Source organism: Nansenia antarctica (genome assembly GCF_963989245.1).
Source record: "Nansenia antarctica genome assembly, chromosome: 1".
Lineage (NCBI taxonomy): Eukaryota > Metazoa > Chordata > Actinopteri > Argentiniformes > Microstomatidae > Nansenia > Nansenia antarctica.
Genome location: NC_137674.1, coordinates 85,126,919 through 85,154,682, shown reverse-complemented (window position 1 = coordinate 85,154,682; position 27,764 = coordinate 85,126,919). Strand labels below are relative to the sequence as shown.

The 27,764-nt window shown below is 41.2% G+C and overlaps 1 protein-coding gene across 2 annotated transcripts; it reads right to left on the bottom strand.

The window, feature by feature from the left end:
• Nucleotides 1-5,036: 5,036 nt before the first annotated feature.
• Nucleotides 5,037-27,720, bottom strand: fam204a (family with sequence similarity 204 member A). Of its 2 annotated transcripts, none has more exons than XM_080543949.1 (7): nt 27,509-27,720; nt 27,262-27,349; nt 21,702-21,744; nt 21,330-21,438; nt 17,036-17,125; nt 5,823-5,932; nt 5,037-5,147 (listed from the first exon to the last, which is right to left on the bottom strand). In XM_080543949.1, the coding sequence occupies exons 1-7, from the start codon at nt 27,704-27,706 to the stop codon at nt 5,096-5,098; spliced, it is 690 nt and encodes a 229-aa protein (XP_080400075.1). In that variant the 5' UTR covers nt 27,707-27,720; the 3' UTR covers nt 5,037-5,095. The 2 variants fall into 2 exon arrangements, with proteins under 2 accessions (XP_080400075.1, XP_080400076.1); XM_080543950.1 differs by having other exon boundaries at nt 21,330-21,435.
• Nucleotides 27,721-27,764: the final 44 nt, after the last annotated feature.

The following is a 27,764-nucleotide window of genomic DNA, read 5'->3' as shown; positions in this document are numbered from 1 at the left end:
TGCAGTCAGTTTTCTTTCTTTCCCAACTTAATTGTTTCTATTATCTTGCTTAAGAAACTGCCAAGAATAGTTCAAGACCCATTCTCTCTCTCTCTCTCTCTCTCTCTCTCTCTCTCTCTCTCTCTCTCTCTCTCTCTCTCTCTCTCTCTCTCTCTCTCTCTCTCTCTCTCTCTCTCTCTCTCTCTCTCTCTCTCTCTCGGCCAGTGTCATAAAAATAGCTTTCAAGTGATTCGAAAGATGTGGGGCATTTGAAATCATGGACCCCATTTGATCTAATTGGTTTTATCTTCTTAACTGTTAGTGTGTCAATTGCCAAACGTTTTAGGAAAACAATTAATTTCCTGTTGTTTTAAATGATTATGAAGAAAACATATTACTTTTTAAAGACTGTGTGGCTTTTAAAGAAATGTTTCCAGTATTGGGGTCTGGTCAGACTCCTTTTGTTAAAGCAGATGTGAAATGTGTTATGTAGTTTGAAGGTTTAAGATGCCATTACCTTTGTTGACATTGTTAAATGGTTCCGTAAAGACAAATTAAATATTCATTAAGTAGGTTAATAATTCATACAGATAAAATGCAATATGCGGTTTGCTTAGTCGACATGAATGCATAATTACTGCGTGTTCAGCATATTTGTTCTTGGGAACATTTTTATTTCATTCTGAGATAGCAAAAATTAATTGAAAGTACATTTTAATTGTGTTTTATTTCAGTTATGTAAAAATGATAATGCATACTTTCTAAGTAGTTTCTGACTAAAACACAATTTGTGGCTCATATAACTAATCCATATAAAATCTTACTTATTATGGACTTGTATTCAAACATTAATTTTACAATTATTATTATGAATGTTATGTCTACTTGACCTCATTCACACAGCTTGACAGAAGTTGTAGTTATAAAACGTATGAGTGTGTTACAGCTAATCGAAGCATGATGATACAGAGGGAATATTGCTTGGTACTTGGCAGCTTGGGTATTGGAATTTATCACAAGTTCCAAACTTCAATTAATTAAACAAATTTGAAATAACATACACTCATAATTTAATGTGAAGCTTTGTCGTGACCCAAGAGATGCTCCTTCCTGCTTTGGATTTCACACGAAAAATAGTCATTTAAATATGTGGACTCTTTAATTATGAAGTTAACACCAGCTAAAACTGAAAAGTTGACATTACGTATATTATATTAGTCTTTTGTCTTCATTTACTTCCATATCCCTGTAAATTGTGTGCGTTATCCATTGCCTCCCTCTCTATGGTACAATCTGCAATCATACTTCATACTACAACTAGTAATTGAGAAATTACTAACTAGAAATTGTAAGTGAGGCTTTGATACCTTAGCCATTGCATGCTTAAATGACAGTTCCTCTTTGTGAAGCATTTCTGTTTTCTGTACAGTGAAAGATTTTATTTAGGCTGCTGAACACTGAAGACCACACCTGGACTAAAAAAGGTAGGTATACCCAAACACTGTCAAACAAATCTGTTTAAAGCACAAGAGTACATTTGGTTTTGAGTGATCAATTTTATTCGTCTTATTTTTAATCACGACACCCATAATAATGGTGATAATAATAGAATTGTTGCATTAGAATAAAGTGCATGTCTTTTGTGTTAAAACTCTGCACATCTTGACAAACCATGGCCTTGTTCAAGAGTGATGATTACACTAATTAAAACTGCAAAACATCTGTGAGTGCCAGGGACGTGCCAGCATTAAACAGGTCATTAAATCAAACGAGTAGCATGTGAACATCTACACTCCCTGTCACTCTGAGACGGTTTTACACTTGTGATGAGAATAAATATGAGACAATAAGGAAGCAACAACATCTACTGTAATTCTACTAAATTAGAGTCTTCTAATTAGTTTTTTCAAAGCAAGAAAACACCCAAAGTAATCATATCTGATAATTACACATTCAGTTTCATCCATCTGAAATACGTTGATAGTAATGGGGTGTTTCTGGGACACATTTTACACAAGTTATTACAACATTGTGACACTATACGTGCTATTGTGAAATACCCCTCCTCCTAGGTAGTTACTGTAAGTGTAAGTGTACAGTGTCCTTAATGTCAGACGTTTAGCTTTCTTTATCTGTGGCGTCTTCGTGAAGACAACAAGATATTTTCCTTCAGGTTTGGGAGCGAAAGCTTGTTTCTTTGTTTTTAATCCAGTGTTAACAGCTAGTGATGCTACTGATATCTCTTTACCAAGTACACGTGTCCCTTTCCATGTCAGAACCGGAATCTCAGCGCCCAACTGCCACTTTCCAACCATTTAATAGGATTGTTGTTGTTTTTATTTCCACTCCCTTTACAACAACCACTTCTCCCCCGTAAGTGTTTCAACATGTGCCCTAGGAGTTTGTCTGTGCATTTCACAACACATCAACACAGGTCAGGGGGCCAAGCCTGGCCTGCAGTACAAACCCAGAGAAAATGGGCGGCTCCTTAACATGGAGAGAAGGAAAGTGGATTTTCTTTATTTTTTTGAACAGCATCTTCTGTGCTTAAGGCGTTATGCAGTGTTCAAAGAGAGTAATAAACGGAGATGCTATTGATATGATACTGCGCTGCTCCTGGCTGAATGCTGCTCACTGTACACTGTTCAATGGCAATCCCTAGTCGATCCCTGCTAACATTCACATAGCTAAATGCCTTTTATATACGGCTAACGCGTACTCAAAGATGGTTATAGCTTCTGAACATTGTTCTAAGTCCATTGGTTCACAGCGTTTTGCAAAGGACACGGTGATGAGATTATGTACAAAAGAGCCTTTCCTGGAGAAGGTAAACACAACCCCAGGACAGGTCAAATGGAATATCTCCTTCATGAAAAGCATCCATTATCTCTAAGCCTCGAGGTCGAGCAGCAATGTTTATGAAATTGAACCAAAATAATCACACCGCATTTGCATTCAGACTTTTAAGGCTCAGTAAGGCATACTTCTTTGATTGAAATTGACTGTAATAGAGCTAATGTGTCATATCACTGGTGAAATCTTGATGACTGTATCACACAAATGTGTTGTGTTATGTAATGTGCATGAAACATTTAAACTTTTTTTTGATGAAATGTTAAACTGTTTAATTATCTCTCCTTCTTACACAATGACAGCCTCACTCAAGAGTTCTGCACTGAAATAGGCTAGAGTGCGGAAAATTTGCTAATCTTCAGTTAAATAAAAATAAAAACGTAAACTCTGCACACTGCGGACATCCTTTTTTACACCAGTATTCACTCAGTGTCTTCACCTGGCAGTTCCAAATACTTTGTACACAATTCAACTGTAACACATGTAATGCTTCAAATCGCACATATTCACCCTGCATGGTATGCAGTATTTCAAGGATGGGTGTGGTTTTGCATCAATACCGACTGGAAATGCAAGATGTCATTTTAAAATAACTAATTGAAGAGTTTCCCTTCTTTCTTTGTTTTAAGAACAAACATAGTACACCATTCTCAACCCCCCTCTTGTCCCCTGACAACAATACTGTACAAAAGGAAGTGAAATAAAATGAATAGTTTAAACAAATAAACAAATAAACAAGCAACCTGTGTACATGAACAGGATAGGAAGCAGCTGGTTGAGGCTTTGGCAGCTGACAACATAAACCTCAAGAAAAAACCACATCGCAGAAACTCCACCGCACTTAACAATTGAATTCCAACCTTTCTCTAGAGGGCAACAATTATGGCATGACATAGTTAATAAATAAGCAAATACACTGTGTGCATATAATGTTGGCTAATCAGGAAGCAAATGTGTATTCCTTATCCTACCGAAATTCCACCCATGAGCAAACAACAGTGACAATAAAAGTAGTTAAGGTAAAAACTCTTGCCAGTGACAATACTAGAATAAAATAAACTGTCATGCACCTGATTCCCCAGCACTAACACAGGGGGGGGGGGGGGGGAACCCCATTTCAGTTTTTTTATTTTTTATTCTTATTATAAAAAATCCTCACAGTTTTATGTTGTTTTGCACAAACTTTTTATGCTGATGTTCTGCCAATTTTCTATTGAAGTGAGACTGATTCAGCATTCACAGCAAGACTACGAGGAGAGAGGAGAGAGAGGAGAGCACACAGCATTTGGGAGGGCTGTGCACAAATGAGAGCAATGCAAACAACTAAAGTGGATTAATCCAGGTTGCCTCGGAGCAAAGCAATCATTTTGCATTGTTGAAGAACCATATAGCTTTATGAATAATGCCAATTACCAGACTTGCACTTTTTTTGCATGCAACTTGCAATTATAATATAATAATTATTGCAACAATCTGCATGTGGAAAAAATATGTTACAGAGGTGGAAGACACCTCAAGTTGAAGACAGAATTGGTGCAGATTTAAAAAAAGATCAAAGTTAGTAAAAGGAACAAAAAAATAAATAGAAATATCACAACTGCTGGATAGACAACAACGCTAACCGGCACACTTTACAGCCAGAGTTGCTTTCTCCGAAATATCCCTGCGCCTCTTGCTTAAGCTGAGGAACAATGGCACCCCTCAGCATGGGCGAAGGCCAACTGCAAAGCCTCTGTTTCATGTCTCACACGCTCTGTCTACACTCAATTTACAGTTTACGACTGCTCAGAACAGTTTGCAGCAGCCAAATTTCATTTTGCACTGGCAAATCCTATCACACATTATCCTGTACATTGCATTAGGACCCTAATCTCTCCTTTCTCTACCTCCTTAGAAGAAAGGAGCGCCTGCCTGATTAACCCACTTTACAGCAATAAATAAATGCATCATCCAGTAATGTACACCAGATTTAATTTGAGGGAGAAATACTAGAAATGCTCATATCACAGAAATGGAATGGAAAAGAACACACAATGTAGCCACCATGGAGAGCTGGGCGAATTAATTCCAGAACATTCTATGATTCCTTCCTTATAGTTTTAATGTCAGTAATGTATATTTCTCTCAAGACCTACTAATGCTAGCACATCTATACACAAAAGACAATGTGTATCAGTGACGTTAACACACGTCTCAAAAAACCCTGAGAAATTACACTTAAAATAACAAATTCAAATGCTAAAAAAGTCTCTTTTGTACAATGTCACATATAGCCCATGTTACTCTTGGTCTCCCATCTTCTCTTGGCTTCAAAACTAAAAAGAAAAAGAAAAAATGCATTTAGTGAAATACAGTTTGGGGTATCATCATACATATGGAGTATCATCTACATCTCTATGATATTTACTGGACATATCCCTGCAGGCTTGAAATAACAGTGAGAGCTCATAAGGTGATAACACATAATGGGCATAACACATTTTAAACATGGAGATTATCAGTGTTTCATCCTCATCAACAGTGAGCTTCAAATGGAGTCCATCTAATGACAACATGTCTACTAGACACCCACTCACTCAAGGTGATCTGAAGTATTTACCTCAGGAAGGAATGAAGCTAAAAAAACAGTCAATATTCCTAATAAACGCACATAGCTAACATAGTGTGGTTTGATATATCGTGATCTTAGAATTATAAGGTTCTATCTCCGTTTAGGGTAGTTCAGAGATATGGAGCGTCAACGTTTTTACATTCCATTATGTTTTGTGAGATGGAACCTTTGTATTTTATGAATTACTAACTAAAAAATGTCAACATTTTTAAAATAACACCACACAGGCATTAATAAACACCTAATGGATCAGATTATGTAAAAAACTAAATTTTGACAAAAATTGAGATAGAACCTTATAATTCTAACGTCACGATATAGGCTATATACATTAAGGAGATAACTGTGACAACAAAACAAAAACACAACAACAACAAACCCCCAGGCGATTGGCTCCTTCCTCTTGAGTGCTGCCTGCGAGGCCCCAGCTTCCTGTTTGCTTCTCACATAGTCACGGCAGTCGGCCGCCTGGGCGATCTTCACAGCCAGCTATTGAGCAGGAGACAGAAACAGGCCCATTAGAGGATGTAAACCAGCCTCTCTGGCAGCAAGCACCGCTACTCTGACTGACGTGTCAGGGTGGCTTCCCTTCCCACAATGCCTCTGGTCTCTGTTTTGTCTCCTCACCCCAACCACGATGGTACCTAGATTGTGGTATGTTGTTTGTGATTTATTCTTTTTTTTTTTTTTAAAGGGACAATGGACAGTCATTGACTCTCCCTGAATTAGCTGGGTAGCTAAATTACATCAGCAGTCCCTGGGCAGGTAAATCCACAGGGAAATACAGCCTCAAGATGTTATAAACAATTTAAAACAGTTGGCATGCGGAAAGAATATATGCTTTATTACAGTACATTTACAACTGCTTAAGAGCTATATGGAGTACGACTATCGACCCTTTAACACGTGCAAAACTAATGTTGTGAGTGTGACACGTGATCCAATCAGATAATGCACTGTGAGAAAGAAAGACATTTTCATTTGGAAATATTTGCCGTTCCTGAAATTAGAAGTAGAATGAATGACCGTGACTGCAAGTGGCAAACACATTTGTTCAAATCCCAGGAAGGAAGAGCAAATGTATTGTGGAGCAGAATAATCCCAATAACCCCAGTCACACAGAAGCACCGGAAACAAAAGGGAAAACCCCAGCCTCCTCTGTCACTCCTGAGATAGGTTTATTATTCGACCGAAGAAAAACTTTGATAAACACTTGGAACAAATCACCAAACCTTTTGGTAATTCTTCATAATATTCATAGAGTACAATCATGAAAAAGAAAAAAAGGAAAAAAGTCTTAAGGTAATGAAGAAATGTGCCACCATTTCTTTTGCTTAGGGAAGAAGAAAAAAAAACTGGTGGAAAAAAAATGTTTCAATTATAATTAAGTGGGATAAACTTTATTAGAAAGACTGAAACTAAAATATCTCCTAATGCATGCTGGGATTAAGCAGGTCAGAGTGAGCAGCCAGGAAAAATTAAACTCTAAAGGCTTTTTATCACCATATTTCAGGAACCAAGGGTGTAAAATGTTCTAATTTGGGATACATTAAAAGCCATAAAGGTCTTTCAAAAAGATTAATGGTACTTTGCTTGGATTTAAGATAAGGACTTCAGCTGGCTGCAAGTGCTGGGCTCTGCCGGGGCCCTCGAGGCATTCATCTATACAGTCACTTGGATGATTCGTAAAAGCCTCTGCATAACCTGGGGCTAACATACTATGACAGTTTTCTAATTCCTTGTCATTTTTTATAGGTTTTAAAAGCCACTAAATCATGTTTTCTAGTCAGACCCGCTGGAGAAAAGGGAAAGTTTACAATGGATGGAGATCATTCTGTGTGTTTGGAGTAGATCTGCCAGGAGATAATTTTCACCAGTGCTTTTTAGAGCACCATGTTTAAGTGGTGTAGGTGTTTAAATATGTGTTTTTTTTCTTGGCTGGGGAAGCATCGCTGAGATCATAAATCTCAGGTTTATTAAATAGTTTCCCGAATCACAGAATAGGCTCTTGCTTTCACATTTTGCCCCAAAAATAAAAGTAATTGGGTAAATGGGGTAAAATTGTAATGAAATTGGATGACGCTAAATGGCTTGTGATTGGTCATTTTTTCTACACACGGATTACCCACATTAACCTGCACTCCTACAGGGGGCATTTGAAATGCAAAGGTCTATAAAAAATAAAAAAAGTCTAACTAAACATACTAAAACCTAAATTAAAACCCCCATGCGTCGCCCCCCCACCCCCCTTACCCCCCTCCCTCCTTCCCTATTTCATATTCACCACAGTGCAGTTACTATATTTAAAAGCGTTAAAGGTCTTTAATTTTTTTATCAGTTCAGTCTACAATCCCTGATTGTCTTTACTGGGGCTCAACATTAATGTCAACCAAGTTACCTAGGAGACAGAACAGATCAAAGAGACAAAAAAACCCCCTCAAATGTCTGATTAATCAAGCCTGCAAACAGCTTATTTCTTTTAGCCTGCATGCAAGTATGAAAATGAGATTCTGAGAGCAGTACATTGTGCAGATTTGTTCATTCTTATCTGAACAAAGCCAGCGGCAGCTTATTTCATGGATCACTGGCACTGTCAGCGCGGCAGAGCCGAGGCAGGTGACGGCTCGTCTTTCTGTGGCGAGAACAAAATTAGCAAAAAGTCGGCACAAATTAGCCTCTCATATTTTCCGTAATATGACATTATTTTTCATTTACTTTTTTGATCCACTTTTCAGGATTTCTCCCCCTCCCCTTTTGGTGCGTCTTAGTGCCAAATCCGTTCACATCAGACCGCTATAGCAGCGAGAAAAAAATGAAAAATGAAAACGTTCTGGAGAAATAGAAAATACAAAGCTAGAAAATAAAACCCATAGATCACACAACACAACCTCGTGTGTTCTTTGTTTTTAAGGCGGTCATAAAACACTACGTTTCCATGAGACCCTGTGTAAAAAATTAAGATAAAGTGTCTTAGTGATACTTTCTTGGGGGGTTCCTAACAGTCTTATTTAAGTCTGTCCTGAGCACAGCCTCTGTTCAACACAAGGTTTATTCAAAGGATTAATGTGATGTGACCTTTTGGAAGGTTTTGCATGCTGCATAATGCTGCCACTAACAGCACCAGCTTGGGGCCCAATAGGAGGGTTAGGTCAATAGCACTACTCTCTGTTGTCAGTTACGCTGGGTCGTCATGGCGATTCGAGTGGACTCCCAAACACGGGGCCCCCCTTATATGTCACTCACAGCGTAACATGTTGAAGATAAATATATTTTAATTGTTTCATTGACATATTATACTAATATTTGATATTGATATTTGAGCAAATTCTCATTTGCTACAATTACCTATGAGCTAACATGTACCGTACTGGCTATGCTAACCTGTACTAGCTATGAGCTAAGCTGTACTAGCTAACCTGTACTGGCTATGCTAACCTGTACTAGCTATGAGCTAACCTGTACTGGCTATGCTAACCTGTACTAGCTATGAGCTAACCTGTACTCTATGCTATGAGCTAACCTGTACTGGCTATGCTAACCTGTACTAGCTATGAGCTAACCTGTACTCTATGCTATGAGCTAACCTGTCCTAGCTATGAGCTAACCTGTACTCTATGCTATGAGCTAACCTGTACTAGCTATGAGCTAACCTGTACTGGCTATGCTAACCTGTACTAGCTATGAGCTAACCTGTACTCTATGCTATGAGCTAACCTGTCCTAGCTATGAGCTAACCTGTACTCTATGCTATGAGCTAACCTGTACTAGCTATGAGCTAACCTGTACTGGCTATGAGCTAACCTGTACTAGCTATGAGCTAACCTGTACTAGCTATGAGCTAACCTGTACTAGCTATGAGCTAACCTGTCCTAGATATGAGCTAACCTGTACTAGCTATGAGCTAACCTGTACTAGCTATGAGCTAACCTGTCCTAGATATGAGCTAACCTGTACTAGCTATGAGCTAACCTGTACTAGCTATGAGCTAACCTGTCCTAGATATGAGCTAACCTGTACTAGCTATGAGCTAACCTGTACTAGCTATGAGCTAACCTGTCCTAGATATGAGCTAACCTGTCCTAGCTATGAGCTAACCTGTCCTAGCTATGAGCTAACCTGTCCTAGCTATGAGCTAACCTGTACTAGCTATGAGCTAACCTGTACTAGCTATAAGCTAACCTGTACTAGCTATGAGCTAACCTGTACTAGCTATAAGCTAACCTGTACTAGCTATGAGCTAACCTCTACTCTATGCTATGAGCTAACCTGTACGCTATGCTACGGCTATGTGGCTTTGTGACACACATTGTATTAGTTTCAAAGTACAATTTAATACAGAATACAATAGAGTATACACAGTCCTCACAATGAACAATATCAAAAACTCCCTCCATTTTCTATGGTAAAAATACCCCCAACATTTCCAAATACCCCCCAATATAGGCCTACATATATTTCAAACAACACAAAACACCTCAAAACAATGAGACACACAACAACACTCAAACTTGGCAACATAAATGCTTCTTTTATATGGATAAAAATGTTAAAGCCTGCCTGGTATTAACAGTACCGAAAATAAATGATGGCTTTAAGGAAGAAATGGCCTTAAACCCATTCATAAATGTCCTATCCCAAGAACCCTCTTCCAATTAAAACGTGTGAGAGGTGGATTAACAGGGGCTGTGTGGCTTTGCCTCAGTAAATCACCTCCCCGAGCTGCTCTGCTGCATTTGACGTGTAAACGATTAATGACCAGCCTAATTCCCTTATCACACTACCTTAATGCTTAAATAACGTGCCCTTAGTCAACTTTGGGAAGCAGGGCTATATAAGAATGGAATGAATATCAGATTAGCCAGCTCATATGTAATTTCAGTCTAATTTCTAAGTATTGAGGGAAAGGGGAGGGGGTGGAGGGGGGGGGGGATTTCTGCCCTAAAAGTCAGATTGTTACACTGAAAATGGACCTTGTTTATGCCATGCAAAAGCTTTACTCTAACAATGTGATACACGAGGATAGGGTATCTGTTAAATCACTTCGATGATTTCAGTGGTATTACTGTTGGTTATCCTATCCTAATGCGGATTAAATGAAGAAAGTAACATATATTGATAAGAATTACTGGGTCAAGTTAAACCACCTGAAAGAAAAACAGGGAGGATTCAAAATTGTCCTCGATAAGTATTGAAGAAGAATGTTGTCTTCTTTTAGGTCTATACTCAATTACTATGGGGGTCAAAGTAGAGATTCTCAGCTTTAATTCAATGTTGTTGTTTTTTCAGATTGGGTTCACCATTTAGAATGGAAAAATAAAATAAAATAAACATAATCCCCCCTATTTCTGGGCTCCAAAGATATTGGCGGAAAAAAATCATATAACATCCAAATGAAGTATTCACATTTAGAATCTGGTGACCCCACCAGACGCTGGGTATCTTCTCAGGTGATGCTCTGCCAGGCCTGTACTGCAGCCTTCTTCAGTTGTTGTTTGTTTTGAGGTAGTTTGCCTAAAGTCTTATCCTCAGGAAATTAATTGCATGTTCAATTGGATTTACATCTGAAGACTGACTTGGCCTGTCAAGAACTTTTTGGCCCTGAAAAACTGTAACTGTAGTCGCTATGGCATGCCAATAAAATGCCAACTTGGAGGCATTTGCTTGTACGCAAGCAGACAGGATGTTGCTGTACACTGCTGTCAGCAGTTACATCGTCAATTAAGACAAGTTTGCAGATTCTTTTGGCACGTATACATCCATGCCCAAAGCACAACACCACTCCTCCACCAGGTTTCACAGATGAGGTGGGCCTATATGCGCTGTAGATCTTGGGCAAATCCTTTTTTCCCCAAAACTTTCCTCTTGCAATCACTCTGGTACATGATACTATTCATTATATCTGTCCACAAGGCTGTTTTCCAGACTTCTGCAGACTTTTAAGTACATTTTTTGAAGCCTTGGCTGGTGATATGAGGATGGTGGTCTCTGACACGTTCACGCCTACCTCCTGGAGAGTGTTCCTGATCTATGGTCCTCATGTTGATGGACACTAATAGGCGGAAAATTCAAAGCCTAGAATCAATACTAGACATGGACAGCTCTCTTATGCAAAAATGTGATGGCACCCAGCCCCAGAAACACCTGTCAAGACAACTTTCCAATATTTTTGGTGCCCTGAAATAGGGGGACTATGTATAAAAAGGGCTGTCATTTCTAACTGGTGAAACCAATCTGAAAAAAGAAAACACTGAAATAAAGCTGAGAATCTCCACTTAATTAAATCCAAACTGTTGGGAGTATAAAGCTAAAAGAATATAACATGCTTCCTCATTCCAATATTTAAGAAGGCCACTGTAGTTATGTAACTGGTGTGAGCATACTGTAGGTAGAATTAACATCCAACTCTTCACTACAATGAGGGGTGTCTTGTTGGGGTCTTTCTCAAGATGAATACACAGGCCTAAAGTTTAGCCTATTCCAACTATGCCCACCATGTCATCATCATCCTAAATTGCTCAATAGCTGCTTCCATCATGACTATCGTCTTCTCCAATGTTACATAGTTTGACGTCATTATCAATAAGTGAATTGAAACGTCCTTCCAGAAACAATGTGATTAGCACAGACTCGGGGAGAGTAACGACTGGTGACCACGTGGACAAACCTTTGAGACACAGTACCTACCTCATCTCTGTGACACTGTTAAGACAGGGTCAATAAGAACACTAGTCAAATGTTTTGGGACAACAGTTGATTTAGATTTAATTCTGCCCATAAAAAGAGGTATCGTGCATCCCTACTTAATAGCCTATATTATTTGACAGGTCACATTCCAAACCTTTCCATATTCTGTTGATAAAGATAATCAGTCCTTTCCGAGGGCACTCACATATTATGTGACACGGTCTGGTCAATTGGGCCGTCAAACAGCCTTACATGACACGCAGAAAGAGACCCACTTGTGGGGAGATACGCTACAGTTGAACAGCCAGTGGTACAACGCACGTCTCTATTTTTCTGTTCTACTAATCAGATTTTAGATACACACAACTGTCATCTTCAGGGACTGAAAGGAAAGTCTGAAAGTTCGCTTGCTTTGTACCCATTCATTATCTGGCCTCTTCTGAGTAGGGGAGGCTTATTAGCAAGCTTTGAACTCACACTTACAATAATGTGCCATCAACAGTTTTATAAGCTAATTAGAAAAACAGTTTAATTAATGACTGACTGGTAATAAAATGGCAATCATGAAAAAAGAAAAATGAGGATGCTAAGCTTCCACTACCACCAATTAAGGCCTAATTACAAACAAATTATATATGTGTTTTGCTGTGGGCTTTAATTTTAAAAATGGCTTTAATTAAAAGAGAAAACATGCTAATTAATTAAACAGCCCAAAAAATCTACATTGAAAACTATGCTTTGTCTATCAAGTAATTAATGAAATACAATAATCCAAATGAGATTCCCGAGCATTTGATAAAAGCTTAGTACCCGTTTCAAAATCCATTTTCAAAAATTAAGGGGCGAAAATGTAATGTGAGTCATCTAGAGATACAATAAAAGTTCATTCTGTGATAAATTGCTTATGGTGAAGGAAAAAGGAACAAAGAGAGAGGAGACTTTTCCTTAACTGTTTTTCCCAGCTGCCCCGGGGGCCGAGCAGGGGAGAGAGAGAGAGAGAGAGAGAGAGAGAGAGAGAGAGAGAGAGAGAGAGAGAGAGAGAGAGAGAGAGAGAGAGAGAGAGAGAGAGAGAGAGAGAGAGAGAGAGAGAGAGAGAGAGCCTCGTGTTCTGACACTGGGCGGGGACACTGACAATCTGATAAGAGCAGTTTTTCCACAAAAGCAATGCTCATTAATTTTGTTATTACAAACATGTGACACGGAAGGCTAAGGTACTCAAAAGGAAGAAAAAAAAATACACAAATAAAAATAAATAACATGAAACACTCTTAGTTCAGCTCTTTGTTTCATCTAACTAGCCATGTCCCTTCTAACAAAGCTAGTCATGCTACGTGGTTTCACAGCTCTTAAGCAAAGGCTTTCCAAAGGGTTCATTTGGAAGTATGGATTCTTTTTCCTATAGCTACTCTCACTGAAATACGGTAGTTTGATACTTAATATAATGAGGGTTATGATATAATTTCGAGTGGTAGGGAGGTAAAGATAGACAGGTTACCCTGCGGACAATAGCCTTAATGCAAGACCCCATTTATAGCAAACTGTGGCTCTGAGGCTATATTTCTATATTTCAGACTGACAATGATCTAAAGCCAGGTGGCTGTTAAGGTGTTTACCATACCATAGACTGCCGTAGCTACGTAATATGAATTGGATGTGTGCCACAATCAGTACAGGTAGATAATTTGTCTTGACGTTTTGTTTTTTAGAAAACATCACTATTAATGTCTATAGAATGTGTTGTTCTACTCTGTTGTTGACAAGTGTTTGTGAAACACGGAGGTGTTTTCTTTACAGCACTTAACATTCATATGATTTCGCCCCTGGAACTCATGAAATGGACATGACACCCCTCCATTGTGTCAGACCAACGGGTTTATGTTTTGAAGTGGTAAACCGGTAATGCTAGACTAATGGCTGTGATCAGTGCTGAGGGGAAACTGTGAGCAGTAATACGGTGTGACAGTCCTTTGTCTTGTATTATTCTCACTTACTCTATAAAGGGCTGCCTCTGAGTATTTCAAAAGACGCATATTGCTCAGTATCATATAAGAGGAGGAAATGAAAGGTTTGGTTTGGCTTGAAAATACCTTCTGAAAAAAGTTGAGCAGCACAGTAGCTGAAGGTGTCTTCTAAGATGTAGTGACATGCTGAATGAACCACCTGTGTAATGCATTATGAATGAATTTAATGTACGCTCTGAAGTCAATTCTGAGTAGCCATGAGCTGTTATGAATGCTTATCGTATTGTAGTAGCAAGCAAGGCTGGTACTAGACAACGTGTGTGTATGGCATTGTGAATACATGTTTACAGGATGTTAGGATATCATAATGTATTTAATAGGAAGTCTTAGTGGTATGATTGTGATATCTAAATGCTCTAGTATGTATTGTATAGACACATGGTTTGTAGACAGTGTTACCATGTGGCAAATGTTACATTTTTATGTCAGGATTCCCAAATTGAACTACATTCTTCAGAGTTTGATCAGAAACAAGACTGATTAGAGCTTTGACTGTTTTTATTTCAGGAATGTTCTAGAAATCCAGATTTCAAATATAAGCTGGTGGATCAACTTTCCTGACAGAGGGTGAGTGAATTATACTGTATATAGCAGTCACTTAATGTTCCTTAACGCCAATTAAGGAAATAAATTACTCTGTATGCGGTTTACAGCTGTGTGCAATAATGTGCAATATTTTTGCCATTTTAACATGTCAATGTGCAACCTTTCTCAAAAGGTAAGGATATTAAGGATGAAAAATGAATGCACTTACAATATCGTAGCCTGCCCTAACAACTTGTTGTAAGTACCAGTTCATAATATTCAAATATTGTACCTAAGAGGAAATGTACTTTGTATCACCTTTAAGTGGTTGTATTACTTTACTTTAACTTTTAAGCAGCGCGTAACTTTAACTTTAACAAGTATCTAAAACAAAGGATTGCAGGCTCTGTTGGGGAATTTTTCAAAAAATACTTTAAAGAGAAGACAATCTCAAAGCAACCTGTAATATCCTGGCAGTGTGTCAGAACTTGAAAAGATGAAAGCGAATGCATCATGTAGTTTGTAAAAAAAAATAAAAAGAAGTGCCTTCAAAAAGGTTTTAACAAATTGTTTTAATATTCAGATTAAAAGAAGAAAGCAAGGAAATCATTAATTGATTGCGTGAGCTCAAAACAGCAGAAACAAACAATTTGTCTATTTTATTAAAGGAACATTCTGAGAAAAAAAGCTCTCCATCTTGAGCCTTTTCACTTTGTTTTAAAGAGATACATGCTATTCTGCTAGATTGAGGATGAAATGCAGTAATATAGTAATATAGTCATCCAAAGTGGACCAGGTTTGTTTTTTTCTCTCCAGAAATAACGCCTAATGGGAGACAAACACAGCCCTCCATAGTTCCTCACAGCTGGAGAAACACATTTCCAGTCCTGCTACAAAAACCTGCTACTAAACCCTGTTACTACTGCTCCTCTAAAACGCCTGCCACAACCAGGTCCCCGGTGTTACGTCCGTAAACAAATTCTACATGTAATTAAACATTACGTATCAAATGAGACACTCGATAATTACCTTGAAATCGATTGTGGCCACACTGGGATTTATTGCTCCTCTAAACGTGTGTCTCTACAGCCTTGTCCAAAGTAAACCCTACTACTATCTCAAACACAATTAGACTCAAGATGAACAAGAAATGGGGGGTTTAAAGTCCTTCACCAATGCCCAAATGGACACTTTACCAACCATATATAGTTTTTTTTTACAGTAGGTAGCAAAAGCACAGCCACTTAAGCCACTTAGCCCAACTGTCACTCAACGTGTTTGTGTGACTTTATGGTTTTGTTATTGGTCGATTCCCTACTCTCGTCATGGAGTGACTAACTGCTACACAGTGAGTTAGTTAGGTCTGCCAGACTTCTGTCAAGTCCTCCCTTCACGTTCCTGGCAAGACACGGCAGGTGACGGAGAGACAAGAACCTCAGCTAAGTCTCTCCAAATCCACTGGTCCCCCTAAGAGGCTTTGTGAAACCACAGTGCAGGTGCCACTTTGTAAAGAAAGTACTTTCATTTATCTTCCTGTAGTTTTTTGGACACCTGCATTGTCATCAATTCCTCTACACAGTAGAGGTGGAATGCAGAGGGAGTGTTGACGGATGGTATGGTACGGCTCTGGTGTGTTTGAAGGATTTCATTTACTGTATCTACTTTTTGCATGCCCAACTTGCCTAACTTTTGTTGTTGGCCGATTGTTGTCCGAATGTTAGCATCGGTCGACACGCGGTATGTTTGGGTAAATCCTGCGATTGACAGAATACTGCCGTGTTGCTTTGAGTAACAGAACACCCATAGAAGAGCTTCATACAGAATATCTTAACATAAACAATATTCCATTCAAGTTGTGACATTTTGAAAACTACTACATTCCCCAAACTTTAAAACATAGCAGCCGAGGTTCGTCTGCTTAACCACGTTTACGGTTGTGTGTGGGCTACATTTTCTGCTAAATTAACTGTGAACCGCTTCATCCCCCCCCCCAATACCTGCCAAAACTAGCGGTTTCAAAACTGCAGGCACTGCATTTAGGGACGTAGGCACTTCAAAGGTATGAAACTCGCACCTCGAAAATGTTTTAGCAGTTGGCTTTGAAAGCGATGTACCCTTCATTAAAAAGCAGAGCCAAAAGTCCTTTAGACACTGCAGCACTTCAAAAACTAAGGGGTGGGCTTTCCATTAACTCAATGGAAAGGGCTGCAGGACTTGTCAATGGTGTGTGTGCCTGTGTGCCGCCTGTCTGTGTTTTTGTTCCCCCTGTGTCTTTGCAGGAGAAATGGCCGCGGATCCATTAGTTCGATTTGTCACAGCGGGGAGCACCCCCAAAGATCTCTTATCAGGCACGACGACGTACCTCTCGAGTGGCGAGGCTGTCGCTCATCTCCTCCGCCTTGCCAAAGTCCCCTTCAGCGATGGCTCCCTCCATGCTCTTTTCTAGGCCGGACTGGAGAGAAGAAGAAGGAGGAAGGAGAGAAATTGAGTGATTTTGAAATAGAAAGAGAGAAAAAAAAAAAATCAAAGAGTAACTTCAATAGTCCCCTGGGCCTTATTTTTAATATGATTGCCATTACTACAAATATGTAGATTTTTTTCCCCTCACAAATGAAAACCTTTTTGATTGGATATTAGTGGGGAAATCAAAAAAAAAATGTTACAGGAGATTACCCAACATAAATGTGACTCTTTAATTACACATTTCCATTACAGGCCAGAGAGGGGGGGGGGGGGGGGTTGGGGTTGGGGTGGGAGGGTTGTTGCCCCTGGTTAGTGGTGGGAGGACACTACCCAAGCAGAGCAAGCAGCCTTTCTGACACACAAATAAATCTGTACATGTAGCTGGTATACATACAGAATACATGAAAGCAAGACGCCATTATTCTATATAAGGTGGTCCTTCTCACATAAAGGATTGTAAGAGTGATTTAAGCACTGCAGTTTATGGACTCTGGTCACATAAATTCAGCAGAACAAGGTCAGACATTGTAGACATTAGTGACATTAGTCAAACTATAGTTTTGAGACTCTCTAGCGCTTATAATAGAACTTATTAACACAACGGTCATATATTATGTATCATCAATGTATCTAAGATAATTAAATGACACTTATAGAAATTGGTTACAAGATTCTTTTTTCTTATATAAATGACACTTATAGAAATTGGTTACAAGATTATTTTTTCTTCAAGATGCATGTTTAAGGAGGGACTGCTTATTCAACACAAAATAAAATAGCCTACATATTTGAAATAGGACAATATTTGTTTGTAGATATAATGTTAGAAGGGTCTAGTTTACATATTCTTTCATTTCTTATACATTCCTTACATATTTCTCTATTTCATGAGCAACATCTGAGCAGTCACGATTGTGACCAATGGCACAATACTATACTTAGACGCTAATGTATTACATACATCCAGGCATAGCAGATTAATTCCTTTTATAGTAGATTTAGATTTGGACAAACGCTCCCTCACATTTTTCTACACAATAAATATCTACTGAGCAAAAATGTAGATCAAGCGTATTAAATGATACAATGGGGGAAATAAGGATCCAACACATCAACAATTTGTTTAATTCAACATATGTCCATTGAAGCTATTCACATGAAATGTAGACCAAACATTGGTATTAACTCAATAAAGCTACACAGCTAAAGAAATTGTAGGCTAATATTGAAATCCATAAAAAAAGCTATGTGCAATAAAGTGGAATAACACAGGAAAAAAGTATTGAACACAGTAAGAAAAAGCACTAAATCAGCTTATGGGTTCTCCTACCTGTGCTAATTAGAATCAGCTGGGTTAGTGCATGTTGGTGGGGAAGTACTTCCACTCTTTGAAAAGGGGTTTCCCACCTCTGAACGCAAGTAAACAAATCATTTGTCACGAAGCTTTCCTGCAAGAAACATCTCATGATGGGTAGAGGCAAAGAGCTCTCCCTGCCAAGACCTTCAAACAACATTGTTGAGCAGCATAGTAATGGCACTGGTTACCGACGGATTTCTCAACTCCTAGATGTTCCTATAAGCACCATCGGGGCCATTATCCACAAGTGGAACGAACATCACTCGACCATCAACTGGCCACGCACAGGAGCTCCTCTCAAGGTTTCTGGCTGGCCAGTCAGACAGTTAGTCAGAAGAGTAGCCCAAGAGCCAAGGACTACGAGAGCAGAGCTTCAGAAAGACCTGGAAGCAGCGGGTACAGTTGTACACGGTCTCCATTCGCGATCACCCCGGAAGACTCCATTACTGAAGAAAAGGCAAGTTGAAGCTCGTTTGAAGTTTGCCACAGAACATTTTCAACATGTTACTCTCTATCATAGAGAACATAAGTGATTTATTTCATTCCCTCTACGTTACAGTAGCTCACTCCTTACAGTATTTCTCCACATACAAGAAATGGAACTATGCACACAAGTCTGAAAACTCGAAGCTCATATATCAACACAAGACTCCAGACTGCTAGACTCTTAAGCACAATTCCATTGTTTTCACTCAAGTAGAAATACTAAATCATCTCCTTGCAAAAACTCTATGCTCAAATCGCATACTTTTTCACGCTTTGTTCACCTGTAAAACACTGGCCTTCAAAATGCCACACCTTAATTACTCATTGGTCTCACCTCTTCAAACAACAATTGGCAAAAAACTTCAATCCTGTTGTCAGAGGCCTTGGGTGACCTCGACTGTGGTGGGGGAAATATGGAGCAGCATGGAGAACAGAGAGGATGAGGAAGAGTGAGAGCAAGGGGAGGAGGAGGAAGAGGAAGGCGAGCCAATATGTCCGCTCAAGGAAATCCGCTCAACTTTCATAGCCTAACAATGACTGAAGCTGGGCAGAGAGCCCAGCCCGAATTTGAGCCGCTTCACGGTAGCCTCAGTTATCCAGGCGTTTAGAGATGACAATAGGTAAGTAACCACTTAAGTAGTCTTCTATGCTCTCTACAGCAGGGGTCGGCAACCTTAGGCACGCGTGACACCATTAGCACACGGCGGCGTGATCGTTGGCACACTGGCGAGGATTTATATTATTTATATTTTTTAAAGAAATGTTCAAGTGCTCTCTCAGCCGCACGCCAAGTCACCTCTTGAACAGCCGTTAGCTGTTGTGCGGCCTGCTGTCTTGTTTGGTTTGATCGATGGAACGGCGGCCCTCCCGCTCACATTTCTCACAGGAATCGCAGAGGCAGTTGGTTCAGGTTTGGTAGATGATGGCAGCGACTGCACTAGCTAAGGAAGCTAAAGTAAAGGTTCTGGCATTCCAGTTCTCGTGGTCAGAAAAGTGTGTTTTGTTTTTCAGAAGGACCGTGCTGGGTGTAATTTTAGGTTTTGAAAATGTTGTTTGCCGAACGTTGAGTGTTAACACTAGAACAGCCATGGGTGGGGTCATTTGGACATTTTTTTATATCTTAGCTTTCCTTGATCCTCCTTTCATGACTTTTCCAAGACATGTGCGTTCTACCACCAAGTATCCTTACATTTTCCAAATCACATCAGGATAAGCTAGTATAAAGCTATTTAGCAGTTTTTCTGTGTAGGAGGCCGGAAAAGCATCTCAGAATACACAACACGTGGAACTGTGAGTCAGAAGCTATAACAGCAGAAGGCCATGTCGGGTTCCACTTCGGTCAGCCAAGAACAGAAAGCTGAGGCTGCAGTGGGCACAGGCTCACCAAAACTACTTGACAGTTGAAGACTGGAAAAACATAGCTTCAGTTTCCTCGATTTCTGCTGAGGCAGACATGGTAGGGTCAGAATTTGGTAAGTAAGTAAAGCTTTATTTATATAGCACCTTTCATACAAGAAATGCAGCTCAAAGTGCTTGGTGCCAACAGCATGAATCCATGGACCCAACCTGCCTTGTGTCAACAATCCAAGCTGGTGGAGGTGGTGTTATGGTGTGGGTAATGGTTTCTTGGCACACTTTGGGCCTATTAATACCAATCAATCATCGCTTGAATGCCACAGCCTATTTGAGTATTGTTGCTGACCATGTGCATCCCTTCATGGCCACAATGTACCCATTTTCTAATGGCAACTTCCAGCATGATAATGCACCATGTCACAAAGCAAAAGTCATCTCAAACTGGTTTCATGAACATGACAAGGAGTTCAGTGTTCTTCAGTGGCCTTCCCAGTCACCGGATCTGAATCCAATAGAACACATTTGGGATGTTGTAGAACGGGAGATTCACAGCTTGAAAGTGGACCTGGAAAATCAGCAGGAATTGCGTGATGCATCATGTCATCATGAACCAGAATCTCAAAAGAATGTTTCCAACATCTTCTGGAATCAATGGTAAAAAGAATTGAGGCTGTCTTGAGAGCAAAGGGAGGCCCTTCCCAGTATTAGTATAGTGGTCCTAAAAAATTGCATTTTAGAATTTCGGATACAAACTACAGGCAGCGAGAATGAGGTGTGGTATAACTTGCTAATACATTTTTTACTTTTCCGATCCAACTGACGGAGGAATTACTTTTTTGCGGATATTAATACATAGATTTCTTTTTTTGTTTTGACTTGTCCGCCAGACAAGTGCAGGAGGAAGTACACTCGTCGGAACATAAAATGTACTTGTCTCGGACAAACAGACAAGCTTTAATGTCGAGACTGGGGAATAAGACTAAATCTTTGTTACCTTGGCATAGTTGTTGCTGCTACAGGCAGGGGGTTGAAATTTATCATTGATGCCAAAGTACTTCTCAAGCCCATCCCAAGGGTTTTCAGGCTCCACTTGAGGATTCCTACTGAGGAGAAAAAAGCATTCATGGTTATCTGTTCAGTGCTATACTATGTTATGGATGCTAAGTACCCATGCATTGTTTTTTTTACGCCAACACTGTTCTCAAGTGATGGCTCTCTAAAATCAATGCAGAATTGTTTGTAATCTCATTCAAATCAAGCATTAAAACTGGCAACAGTTAGCAAAACCTTGTGAGTGAGAATTTACTGAAAAATATGACTATACTGTAGCACATCATTTTCACTTCACAATGTACATTTTCGTTACCTGTCTTTGTTTGATTCAATGGTCCTAGATTGTAGTTCATTATCTGTTTAGTGACCCAAAAAATAAAGGAACAAATCTTAGGTTACTGGCATGTAAGACAGCTCACAAACTCTCCATATACCACAGCTGTTGCCAAATCTGATCATTCCACACAGAACTCTGAAAATGCACTGGACAAAATGATTGGCACCCTCAACTTATTTGGTTGCACACCCTTTGGAAAAGATAACTGAAATCAATTGCTTCCTGTAACCATGAATGAGTTTCTTAAGGCCGATTTAAGCTTCTGCGTCGAATTTACGCCCGTAGCCTACGTAGCCTACGTAAGGGGTCTCCAAGTTTATAGTTATACGTTCTAGTTCTACGCGGACCGCGTCGCGTTGGTCGGTGTACTCATAGCGGCATAGAAAAATATGCTTTTCTTATTCTATCTCGTTAACGGTACATGACTAAAGGCCGATTTAAGCTTCTGCGTCGAATTTACACGCGTAGCCTACGTAGCCTACGTAAGGGGTCTCGCACTTTACACTTCTGCGTAGGTCGCTCTGCAAATACACCGTCACATCGCTAGGTGGCAGTGTGTTTTCTATGCCCCTGTGCTGTGCCTCTTCCGGTTAGGAAGAGGCGCATTCTGACAATGCCGACGGTCGGTGTACTCATAGCGGCATAATAGCGATCAAAAAACGTATTTTTGTTATGCTTGTTGTAAAGAAAATGTCTATAATGCATTGAAATGACAGTACACTAAGATAATAAGATGGTTATCATACATTTTCAAATCTTTATTAATAAGTAATTACAGAAAAAGTAAATGACATTTCTGTCATGACTTCCGCATTTACGAGAGAGTCGGAATGTGACTCTACCAAGCGGACCAATCACAGTTCTTAGGATTCTTAATAGGACTAGATGTTAAAATCCCTAAATAATTAGCACAACAATTGACTGAGTGGAGTTGGAGATGTCCTCTTGGGTGGAGTGGAATTTGGCAATGATCACGTGGTGCCACCAGTACGACACATCTTCAGTTGTGGTCCCCGACCTCATTGGGTGTTTCGGCCATTTATCACAAGACACCCTCTGCCGAGGTTGGCCCACCACAGGCTGATCAGGCCTGGGTGTGTGTCGCACGGTGGCACCACATGGTCATTTGGGAGCCCATGTTGGGTCCCTACGTTTCAGCCACAGCCAGTGACTGCTCCGTTCTGCTGCAGTGGACAGTTCTTTAATTGCCTTCCGTTGGGCCTGTCCTCTGATCCCTACTGCCCTCAGGAGCCTTGTGGTGGAGCTGGCTACAAAGCCTCTGCAGCCCACCTCCACTGGCCACACCTTCACGTTCCAGCCCCGCCCCTCTGCTTCGACTGCTAAGTTGGCATACCGCAGCCTCTTCCGTTCGAATGCCTCATCGATGGCCTCCTCCCATGGGACCGTCAGTTCTACGATGAAGACACGCCGGCAGGACTTGGACCAGAGGACTAGGTCTGGGCGCAGGTTGGTCGCTGCAATTTCGGGTGGGAAGGTGAGCCTCTGGCTGAGGTCTACCCGCATTTCCCAATCCCGGGCTGCGTTCAGTGGGCCTGAGTCTGGAGGTGATGGCTTGGTCCGCTGTTTCTCCCCTTCCCGGATGAAGATTGTTTTCCGTGGAAAGGTAGTCTGGGCATTTAGAGGCATGGCGTTGGTGGTTACCCTCTTGTGCTCAAGTTCGGCAGCCAAGCACTTTAGCACTTGGTTGTGGCGCCAGGTGTATCTTCCTTGAGTTAGACTGGTCTTGCAACCCACCAAGATGTGTTTGAGGCTTGCTGGGGCTGCACACTGGAGACAGGCTGGGTCCTCTCCATACCAGAGATGTAGGTTGGTAGGAGAGGGCAGGACATCATATGTGGCTCTGATGATGAAACTTAGCCTATTAGACTCCATGCTCCACAGCTCGTTCCATGTGATTTTCCTCCTCTCCACGCTCTCCCACTTCATCCAGCGGCCTTGCTGGGCTTGGGAGACTGCCTTGGCGCACCTGGCTGCTTCCTCCTGGTGGCGCACCTCCTCAACCACCATCTTCCGCCGTTCGGTTGGAGTAGCCTTTTGCCATGTGGGTGTTGTTGTTTCCAAACCAAGGCCCCCTCTGCCATGTTGGACATGCCCCACTATATCCCGGTGTCTGAGGGCAGTCTTTGCCACCGCAACTGCTGCAGATGGCTTCCATTTCCTCCCCGTTGCTAGGATCGGAGCAGCACCTCTGACGAATGGATCCCGGGATTCTGTGAGAGTCATTTCCAGCCTTGATTTGGCACATTTGTACTCCTCCACCAGGCTTGAGATTGGTAGGGAGAGGGCTCCGTTGCCATACAGGCCTATGCTGCTAAGGCCTCTCGGCAGTCCAAGCCACTTCCTCACTTGTGCATTCACCAGTCTCTCCAGCCGGTTGGCATGGGATAGTGTGACCTCGTAGATGGAAATTGGCCACATGAGACGGGGCAGCAGCCCAAACTGAAAGCACCACAGCTTCAGCTTCCCAGGGAGAGCAGTGTTGTTGATCTGCTTGAGGCCACTGATTGTATCCTGCCTGAGTTGTTCCACCTGCTTCGAGTCTTTGAGTTCTGCGCTATACCAACGGCCAAGGCTTTTGATAGGCTTCTCCAGAACTGTTGGTATTGGCTCGTTGTTGACGTGGAACCTCTCATTGGAGAGCTTGCCTTTGACAATGGAGATACTGCGGGACTTGCTGGGTTTAATCTCCATTCGTGCCCATTTGATGTTTCCCTGGAGTTTATCCAGCAGGCGTTTGGTGCATGCGTTTGTTGTTGTTATTGTCGTCATGTCATCCATGTACGCCCTGATTGGAGGAAGGACGCAGCCCGCTCTTCAACCGTTCCCCTCCAACGACCCATCGGGATGCTCGAATAATGAGCTCCATTGCCATGGTAAACGCCAGTGGAGAGATGGTGCAGCCCGCCATTATGCCTATCTCGAGGTGCTGCCATGCAGTTGTACTGGCTTGTGCTGTAACACAAAACTGGAGGTCCTGGAAGTAGGCTTTGACCAGCCTTGTGATGCCCTCTGGGACTTGGAAGAAGTTGAACGCTGTCCACAAAATCTCATGAGGCACTGACCCGAAGGCATTGGCAAGATCTAAGAAAACCACATGCAGGTCTTTTTTCTCCTTCTTGGCCGTTTGATCTGGCGGAACTGGTCGATGGTTGAGGAATTCTTCTCTTTGGGAATCAGGATCCCTCCTGCCCTTCGCCATGCCTTTGGTATGATTCCCTTTTCCCATGCCACTTTCATTAGCTTCCAGAGGTATTTCAAGACGCCTGGACTGTTCTTATATAGCCTGTATGGAACGCCGTTGGGCCCAGGGGCTGAGGCTGTTCTTGCCCGTTTTACTGTGCTCTCAACTTCGCTCCATGTAGGGGGCCTTGTTTCCATCTGGTGCTCAGGTGGTTGGATTGGTGGCATGTCATCCGGAATGCTGGCTGGCACATGCCTCTGGTTGTCGGAGTAGGTCTTCCTCAGGTGCTCCTCTAGTTCCCTTATGGGTACTTTGAGGGTACCCGTTTTCTCCTTGACAAAGAGGTCTTTGACGAACTTGTAGGGATCTCTGTAGAAGGCAGTCCTTGTTCGCTCTTTCTTCTTGTGTTGCTTTCTCAAGCATTCTGCTCTTCGCAGTGTTGCAAGACGCTGCTTGATGTCGGCCTGTAGTGCCTCAAGTCCTTTCCTTTCCACTTCTGTGGCCTTCTTCCACTGTTTTCTCAGGCACCTTCTTTCTTTCACAAGTCTTTCAATCTCTTGTTGTCTCCTGGACTTGAGATGGGCTGATGGTTCCTTCTGTGTCCCATGGTTCTTACTTTTCACCCCAAATCTCTCTGCTCCATAGCTGTAAATGATCTCTCCAATCTTGTCCAGCTTTCTTTCCACGCCCCCTTTCAGACCTTCTAGAAGATGGACAAGGTCTGTGTCAGTGTTTTCCCACTCCTTTTTCTGGCAGGCTTTAGGCCACAAGATTTGAGGCTTCCGTCCATTCATCTTCCTCTCTACTGCTGTCTGTGGCTGGATAGGCTCTGGACTCATGTCCGTTGATGGATCTGTGCTTGGTTGAGCTTCGTCTGGGGTTCTGATACCCTGTGGACTGTGGTGAATATCCTGCCACTGGGCTTCACTCGACTGATTTGCCCTACCTCTGAGGAAGTAGTGGTCAATGCGAGGCACCTCGCTAAGCTCTCTTAGGCACTTTTTCCTGCCCTGGTGGATCTTGAGACCCTTCTCTGATGTTATCTTTTAGATAACTTAACATTAAATATGTCTATCATAAATATAATTTAAACCCAATATAATTTAAACCCAACGAACAGCCATGTACCCTGTAACTAATAATTTATTTCTAAATAAACAGGATTGTACATCTCGTAAATGTGAATCGCGCTCCTTAAAGGAAGGCTGTGCCTGACGCTTCCATAGGAACTCAACGGAGCTCAAAGCGGCATAATAGCGATCTTTTTCTTGTTATGCTTGTTGTAAATAAACGTTCTATGATGCATTGAAATGACATTAGACTAAGATAATACGATGGTTATCATAATTTTTCAAATCTTTATTAATAAGTAATTACAGAAAAAGTAAATGACATTTCTGTCATGGCTTCCGCATTTTGGCCGACGAGAGAGTCGGAATCTTGTCGGAATCATGTGCTACCAAGCGGACCAATCACAGAGCTTACGGTTGCGTAGAAACTGACGCGTAGTTACATTTTTGGAGAGGTGCGCGTTGATCGACGGTGTAGGCTACGGCGTAGCTTGCGTAGGCCCGCGTAGCCTACGGCGTAGATTTTACGCAGAAGCATTAACTGGGCTTAACACCTCTCTACTGGAATTTTGGAGCACTCTTCTTTTGCCAACTGCTCCAGGTCTCTCTCATTTGAAGGGTTCCTTCTCTCAACTGCTGTTTTGAGATCACGCCACAGGTGTTCTGTGGGATTTAGATCTGGACTCATTGCTGGCCACTTCAGAACCAGCGCTTTGTCTTAAACCATTTCTGAGTGCTTTTTGTGTGAAGTGTGCTTTGGGTGATTGTCCTGTTGGAAGACCCATGACAGAGACCTAGCATTCTGACACTGGGCCCTACATTGCGCCCCAAAATTCATTGGTAGTCTTCAGATTTTCCCCCCATAAGCAGCAAGGCATTCGTAAATTTGATTATATGACCATGGTTAATTGTTTTTTATCATCATTTTATTTGAATGACTTGATCAGATAATTACCTTAGTAATATTATTCTATGCTCCCATAACAGTAAAAAGGGCAGGCCTGTCACAGGGGATAGCAGCACAGGCCAACAGGCATGCTGTGTCATGTCAAGCTGTCACTAATCTGAGTAAGTATCTGGCCATAATACTTTTTATCTCATTTTACCATTTGGAATTGACCACAGATATTGGAATGTCAGTGCACTTTGTAATACAGGTTGAAGTCAGGAATGAGGACACTAAGGACAATAAGGCTGTAACATAACAACATGTGGGAAAAGTGAAGGGGTGTGAATACTTTCCGGATGCACTATAAGTATTGACCTTTTTTATGTCTTTTTCTCTGTCGTCTACTTCTGGGTAGCTTCATCTTCTTGAGCTCGTCATTTTTCTTCTGGAGCCCTTTAAATTTCTAAAAACATATGTATCTATGTAACAATTCACTAGGTATCTATGTTATGTATCTATGTAACTATTCACACAAAAAGAGTAGCCTAAATATAACCAAACGCAGTTTTAAGATTGTAATAGTAATACATAATTAGATGTCGCTAGTTCGTGGCTGACTTACTTGCCACATCTGAGGAGAGATCCCTGGTAAGGTTTCATCCTGAGGATGGAGGTCTTCTAGGACAGGGGGAGATGTTTCTACAGCAACACGTTTAGATATGGATCCTAATGCTTGGTTTTTAACAACACTCTGGTCGTCCTCATCATCTGAACTAAGTTCAGCGTCAGTCAAACCTTTAGGTAAAAGTCCGCTATACATGTTCGGGGGGGGGAACAAGTTCACTCAACTCAACCGAGAACATGCGGTGAAACTGGAC